Below are 7,950 nucleotides of genomic sequence, written 5' to 3' on the forward strand. Positions count from 1 at the left end.
TGATTATAAGACAGCAAGGGGAAGCTCCAGGGATTTGTTAAATCCTGTGCTGTTTGGAAGCATCTGTAGTTGGCAGGAGCCAGCAAGGTAATGGTGTCACAGGAGCCAGTGTAATAGACCCTCTGGGAGCTTCCTCTTCCACTCAAAGAGCAAAGGTTCAACATTAGAATAGGTTAGGGTCTGAGCAGCTGTCAGGGCTGTGGACCTGATCGGGCAGGGAAGCATATGGGCTTCCCCAGTCCAGGCCTGGGCTCCTCTTTCTGCCTCCTCTACCAGACCTGGAGCTTCTTTCCGTGTCCCTGGCCTGGGCTCTTCTCTCTGTCTGTTCTGCTCCCATGCTTAGGACACTTTGTTATTATTTACTAATATTGAAGTAGCACATACAGGGCCTGGTCAGGATCAGGCCTGCATTGTGATAGGTGCTGCACAAATGCAGAGTAAAAGATGATCCTTGTCCCAGAATTCTTACTGTCTAATAAAGACAAGACACCACAAGTGGATGTAACAAACAATCACAAGGTATGGGGAAAGCGGGATGAGGGAAAAGATAATGACTGCTCTGTTTTTTTCATCTTCTCTTTCTCTCCCCCACCAGGCATGGCTGTCTTTTGCTGCATCAATCACTCCTCTTTCAGGCTCATCAATTCTTCTCACTCAGATTTGTGATCTGTCAGAAAGTGAAGTCTAGGAGGAGTGGGGTGGAAAGATGGTTTAATACTACCTTGTGCCGCCTGGATTCTGAGCTGCTTTGGGGGCCAGTGGGGCCCCACTGTAAATTCGAGCAGCCCTAGAGGCAGCACAGAATGCTTTGGCCACCTCCCATCCCATGCCCAACATGGCCCCATACTGGGACTGCAGGAGGACACTGTGGAGTAGAATGTACCTTGGTCCTACACTGCTCCTGCACTTTGAGAATTCCTCTCAGGTACTGTGGCTCCTTCATGCCACCAGAACAATTTAAAGAAGTTGTATTTAGGTTCAAAATCTTGTCCAGTGTCAGCAGCATAAGTGCCTGAGAAATGCTGGTCAAGGACTGACAACCAGTGTTGCAGAGACAGCAGCTCTTGAGTAATGGAAGAAGGGAGGGTAAGAGAGGGGAGCCCTGGATGCTGTTCAGCAAGCAAAAGATTGAAGCAGAAGAGAGAACACCCTGACTGGGTTGGTATTAATTTAAAGAAACTAAATGTAACACGGGTAATTTTGACAGCTTTGGCTTAATGAGGCTGCTAGACCCTGATGCCCACTATGCTAATGAGGTCTATTGGGTGATTGTGATTCTCCAGAGTAAAAGAATAGTGGGTAATTTTTAGACCTTAAGTATCCTTTGCACAGAGGAGAACTCATAATTAGCACTATGGAAAAATATTCCCTAGGGAGAGAGAGAGGCTGGGAAAAGGGACAGACTACAGATTCCAGCTTCCCTTTTTTATTGCCCACGGCTGGATCCAGACTTCAGATATTGTTACTAATCTTGGCTAATTATCCAAAGATGAAACTTTTCAGTGTCTTTTGCAGGAATTTCCATACAGACCGAAAACAAGTAGGGGAAAATGTGGACTGGAAGAAGGAACAAGGAAATATGACTAGTTACATTCCCAGATAGGTTGAGTTCTATAAATAATCAGAAGGAGGAAGAATTACATCTGTGGGAAGAATTATAAAGCACACATTGTCTTTCCAATAAGTACAGACATTTTTTATACTGAGTATCATTTCGTACCTAATACATACCTGTATCACATTGTGAGAAATCTGCCTGTCATCACTTTACAAACTGGACACTAATATTTTCAAAAGTAGCCACTGATTTGGGATAACTTATTTTTATGGTGCCTAACATGCTTGGGTCTGATTTTGAAAAGTGCTAAGCACCCACCATTCCATTAGAATTTAATGGAATCTGTTGGTTATTTTCAGCACCACTGAAAATCAGGCCCAATATCTCTAAAGCTGGGTCTGTTAGAACTGAGGTGCACAATCAGAGTCCTTGTTTGAAAAATTTGGCCAGTTGTTATATATAATATGTGATTTATCTAAAATTAATAAAATAATTATCAGATTGAAAATGTTTTTTCTGCTAATTAAAATTAGTAGTGTAGCGTTATGGATAGAATTATTCTCCAGAGAAAATTCTTTTTGTGTGATCGTCAGTTGATGCATGATGCTAACAGAAGCTTACCAAACAAATTCCTGAGCAATTAGCTCCTGGAAGAACCTTAGACAGACAAAGAGACTCCAAATTATCCCCAACCCGTTTTTCAGATTTTTGGGTACAGAAGAATGCAGAGAGAATATCAAAGTTGTGCAGTGAATTTCATGACCTGTTTCTGATTTTGGAACAAGTGTAACTCTTTGTACCTTCAAGAATTGAATGGAGACAAATACAGAAGTGGGATCTGATCTCATTGATAGACACTGTGCAGGAAGTGTTTCTTTTGTCCTAAAGGATGAAATCTGCCGTGTAGAAATGCTTGTTTCCATTTGCAGAATACATCCTCACAAAATTTGCTCTCCTTTTTTCATTTACTGGAATAGGGACACGCGGAGTTCTCTGTCTGGAATAAAGGGCTGGTGGTTTTGTCCCTTAGTGCATTTAACACCTCTCTAAAATATTTAGGTCACTAAACTTTCATGTCTATTCTTTTCTTGGAAAATTCAGTCACTTGTTCATCTCAACTGCCAGAAATAAAGAGGCTGCCGCTTGGGATTTTGGCTTTGCAGAAATCAGAGTATCTCTGGAGTCCTGCACTAAACTAATTAGCTAGTAGAGTTTTCTGGATACATAATAAGCTATTGATGAACAAACCAATAGTTGAACTGCTCCAGGAAAATCTTATGCTCTGAATGAAAAAAAAATTACTAAACATGCTAATTAAATGGAAGTCTGCAGTGTTGTAGCAGTAACTACTGTGAAATCCTTCTCTTTGTAATAGCGACATCACTATTGCACAGCCACAGAAAGTTGTCTTTTTGGAGAGGATCATTTAAAATGTAAATTTACAGGGTTTTAGAAGTGATTTTCTAATAACGATACTAATTACTGCATACCGGTAAAAATTCCTACCCAGAAATAATGATTTTTATTTTGTGTGCAAAGAATTGGAGAAAACAAAGGGGAAAGTATTAAATTGTCAGTTATAAGGCTGTATTTTTATATAACTTATTTCCTTTGTGTGAAAAAGGAGTTGCTTATAGGGGAAAGACCCACAGAATCTAATAGAATATGGCTTTCTATAGTATTTTGGACCATCCTATAGAATATAGTAGAGAATTATACTCCTAATGTAGATTCCTATAGGATGGTTAGTAAAAAAAGTGTAAAAAGGAGATCATTCTTTTTCATTATATAGGTTTTTGAAATAGTTTCTTTGTAACCCTGTTCAATCTCTGTGGAACCTTATTGAATTGTATAGGACTTTTCCATAAGGGTAAAAGCTGTTTTAGTGGGTAACCGTTGGCTCTGTAAGTAAACATCTCTCTTTTCCACTGATAGTTACTTGAATAAACTAAAGTTTCACTGAATCTTTGTGTAATAGAAGGTTTGAGTTCTGGTCTGTCCTTGAAATTAAATTGTGTTGAGTGGCTGGATTCTGGTGTAAAGTCCCAGGCCTCTCCTTTCTTGGGCCCAGGTGCTTCTGTCCAGCTTAGGTCACATAGGAACTCAACTCCTCCTTGCACTTTATCATGGGCAGTTATTACTATTGACCTGAAAACCAAAGCGAGATCATCCTTTTGTACCTGTTGTATGAGTGGGAGAGAAGCCAGGACTATGCTTGTTGTATTTATGCTTCATGGTTTGTGTTCCCATTCAGTGGAAGCAAAACTGGCAAAATTGACACCTCCTGACACCTTCAGAACTAATTTACACTAAATGAGTTAGAGTCGTGACTATACTGGACTCAAAGCAGGGGAGGCAAAATCCACTCCAGCAAGCCTGCATTAGTCTCATCTGTCTCCCAAAGTCTAGACTTCCCACTCGGCACTATCACTTTTGTTTTTTACAACAAATTGAGCAACCGCCCAAGTGTGCCTCTTGTACCATGCTCCACACTTATCCACTGAGTGAGCAGAACCAATTGAACGCAAGTGTCCAGGCACCTTTCTGAGCAGACAGACAGAGCTGTGTTGTGTTTAAAGTTGGATTTCCCTTGTCAGGACAATTAGAAGTAGTGGTGTGAACAGAATGTGACTTTGTGGCAGGCTATAGAAGCATAAACAATGACTGATATTGCTGAGATAATGTGGAATGGAAACTTAAAACCCGCCATAGCTGCAGAATAATGGGAAGCTTAGTGAAAGGGAGGTAATCCCATAAAGGGATAAATCTGATTGCACTCCACATGCTGCACAAGCCCTTGTCCCAAAGGCATTCCAGTTTCACCAGGACTTCTACTAGCCACTGAAGTCTCGTGTAAGCTATAGGAATGAAAAGGTGAACCCCTTACACATGCACATGGAACTGCTTTTGCCTGTCAGCCCCTGACACCAGATGACTACATAGGGAGATCGAGAACCAGGTTCTTTATTATCTGTCGCCTCCTGCTGTCGCTTACACCTGTGCAAAGAGAGTGTAAAAGACTACCCAGTTAGAGTGGTAGTTTTCTTCACAGTTTGCACTCTCTTGCACTGATGTAAATGATGACACAAGGTGCAGGGCTGTTGAAAGTTGGGCCCAAGAGTGTCAGGACCATATACCAAAGTGAAATTGGCCCATTATAAAATCCGGTCATTTCCTTAACAGTTAGTGTAATTAACTGAAAATTACACTGGTTATTTTAACTGTTAACTAAGCTATATATATATATTTTAAATATCTGAAAGTAAGTAATTTTGGGTTTTTAACATTTTATGAATGAATTAATGCTGGGAATAAAAGTGAGGGACTGGCAATGGTTGCTTTGAACCGGATATACTGCAGGCAGGTTCAGTGCAAGTTTCCTTCTCAGCTGCGCTGATGCCTCTCAATCCTGACCTGCAATTCTTCCTGCTATTCCAGTTCTGACTTGTACCGAGTTACTCCAGACAGAACATTGGTTTTGTTTTGTGAACCAGTATTATGTAGGTGGTGGGATGAAACCCATTTGTACTTGTGATCTAAGTGAACATATGGTTGAGTGAAAGGTGAGAATTGTGCAACTATTTCCTAAAACAACAGTGACTTGCAAAATTTTGTTTTCTTTTCTGTTTACAGCAGCAACTACAGGCGTACATCGCCTGGGTGAATTCCCAGCTGAAGAAGAAGGCAGCAATAAAACCAGTGCAGGACCTGAGACAGGATCTCCGAGATGGGGTCATCCTGGCCACTCTCATTGAACTTGTAGGTCAGTAACACCAAGTGGCACTATTGCTCCTGTAGGGGCTGTGGGGCACTGCATGGAGGAAGCTCGTCTTGGTGAGGCCCTGCTAGCAGAATGTTTGGACATGTGTGAGGCTGGCCAGCAGGTACTGCAGTATCGGAGCAGGGTGGTCATTTTAAGAGAGAGGAAAATTGTGGGTCATAAAAGCCAGTCTTCCACTGAAGTCCTTATCTGTCACCTCAGTATCACTTGCTAACCTTTGGCTATTGGCCAAGTTCCAGGCCCTTTGAGAACTGCATTGGCTACGATAACTGCCACAAGAGGAGCTGAGCTGTTTTAAGGGAGCCATGAAAGGATTTCCCATATTGATGAATGGCGTTAGGGACCCAGAGGGGTGTATGGGCTAAGGTGGGACTAGTACGTGACTTCTTAACGTCATTTGTGTATGACCCGAGTCCTGTAGTTCTATATCTCTGCCTAACCCTGACAGCCCTGCCTGGAGTTTACTTGTATGTGTTAATAGATGGGATTCCTGTCTGTCGGTGTTAATCTCTTTGCGAAGACACAGATATTTACACACAGCAGGGACATATGCTGACTCAAGAAAATACAAGGAATAATGAATTACCCACAAAAAGCTCCTTCACAGATAGTGCTATGGGTTTATTTTGCCATTAGACACCTCATGAGCAGGGAGAAGTCACACATATGTCTCCCTTACTCTTCCCAACATAACAGCTGCTGAATCCTACACCTGTAACTGTTCCAGTGCCAGTCAACACGAAGCAGGTCCATTACTCTCTGTAATTAGGCCATTTGATTTTCCCAGCCGGTGAGAAGCTGAATGGCATTCAAGTCAGTCCCACCAGCCAGCAGGAAATGAGAGAAAATGTAGAGAAAGTCCTGCAGTTCGTGGCATCGAGAAAGATCCGTATGCACCAAACTTCAGCGAAAGGTAAGTGCTCCCTGATGACAGTGTCACCATGATCCTTAGCTATCTATGTGAGAACTGGATCCTTTGTTGTTTTGTGCCCTACAGATAATTTATTTCCAGGCCGGAAATTTCACTTGTTGCTACAATCCAGTAATATGTTTAGTTTTTGGTTGAATGGCACTAAATTCTTGGTTGCTTTGGTAACAGTAGCAAACAGGAGAAGCGAGCAGTCCAGGGTGGGAAATAAATAATAGTATTAAGATGAAGAAGAAATGCCCCCTCTTCTCTGAGTGGTCAGAGGACCAAACAAATGGTATAATTGAGAACACAATCTTGGAAACCTTAAGTGAATGGACGTAAATAAATTGTTATTGGGCTGTTGCCTTCTGTGGTGGGAACAAGACCATTCCAGACCACTGGAAATCAGTGGTATTGTTTCCCATGCTTTGCAAACTCTGTTTGCCAGCATTTCCTGTCATAAGAAGAACAGAACATGTGGTGGGAAAGAGACACAAGGAGCAAAACCATGCGCTTTCTTCCTCTTACTGTGGCATCATTTAGTCACAGACAGCACATGGATGGAGGAAAACAGTCCCCTATTCTTGCTGGTTGCCGAGTATATTGTTTGCTCCTCCTGGGGCACTGGGTGACGTGCAGTGCCCAATGACTCAAACTGGAATCATGGAGCACATGACCTTTCATGTTGTTATCAGGAAGAGAGGAACACAGCCCTGGGGTTACAAGCCTCAGCTGGGTAGCCTTTGTGTATTCAGAGTACACAGTAAGTGCTCCATGCGAGCAGCATGGTAACCAGCAGCCTGGAGGCTGTGCTATTTTTTCCCATTCAGTGAGGCATTACATGCCAGTGCGCACCATTTCACTGACTCTATAAGCTGTAATACTGATAAAACTTGTCTATACTGTAAACAAATATAACATTAGGCCCAGCCCAGGCAGCTCTCTCCAGGCCATTTAACTCAGTAATCTGAATTTGCTTTTTTAGTTTCTTGTATCTAGGTTGGTAGCAGGGAAGTAAAACATGAGCATCTAGAGTTTCGTAGAGCACAAATGAGAGCAGACTAAGCTCTAAAGATTGAAACCCAGGGCTGCTGCTCTGCACCCCGTCTGGTTTTCCTAGAAAAAATGTCACATACCATGTCTGGCCTGTTCCAGTCTCCTTTCGCCATTCCCAGTGACAGGACTTTGTTGAGCTTTGTGTCATGGCTCTGAGGTTGGACATGTTATGAAGTGATCAGAGAAATGTAGGGCTGGAAGGGACCTCAAGAGGTCATTTAGTCCATCCCCCTAGATTGAGGCAGGATTAATGTATCAAAGTTACTGCACAGAGTGAGGTGTGGGCACAGGACTCTGGACACAGAAACCCCTGAGTTCTAATCATAGCTCTGACACTGACTTGCTCTGTGACTTTGGGCAAGTCATTTCCCTTCTCTGTCTCAGAGTCTCTGTGAGTGACATGGATTAATTATCTGTACGATCTATTTTAACAGTGTTTATTTTGGCCCCATCCCACACTACAAAAGTAAAAATTAACCAGAGACTTCAGGCATCCAGTCCTTCCCCAAAAGTCTGGGGCTGGGTTTTCAGAGCTGCTTATGGGATTTGGATGCCCAGCTCCCATTAGATTTAATGGCCACTGCATGGTTAAAGCCCTTGGGTGGCTTTGAAAAACACCCCCCCTCCAAAAAAAAAAAAAAAAAA

General features: G+C 42.4%; 1 protein-coding gene across 2 annotated transcripts in view; it reads left to right on the plus strand.

The window, feature by feature from the left end:
* The window catches only part of DIXDC1 (DIX domain containing 1), a 63,271-nt gene that overhangs the window by 21,152 nt on the left and 34,169 nt on the right, over positions 1–7,950 (plus strand). For both annotated transcript variants that reach the window (XM_032788012.2, XM_075073606.1), the window contains exons 2-3: positions 5,192–5,321; positions 6,127–6,252. In XM_032788012.2, coding sequence (XP_032643903.1) covers positions 5,192–5,321; positions 6,127–6,252 — 256 coding nt within the window. The remainder of the gene's footprint in view (positions 1–5,191; positions 5,322–6,126; positions 6,253–7,950) is intronic.

The sequence above is a fragment of the Chelonoidis abingdonii genome, chromosome 18, assembly GCF_003597395.2.
Source record: "Chelonoidis abingdonii isolate Lonesome George chromosome 18, CheloAbing_2.0, whole genome shotgun sequence".
NCBI lineage: Eukaryota > Metazoa > Chordata > Testudines > Testudinidae > Chelonoidis > Chelonoidis abingdonii.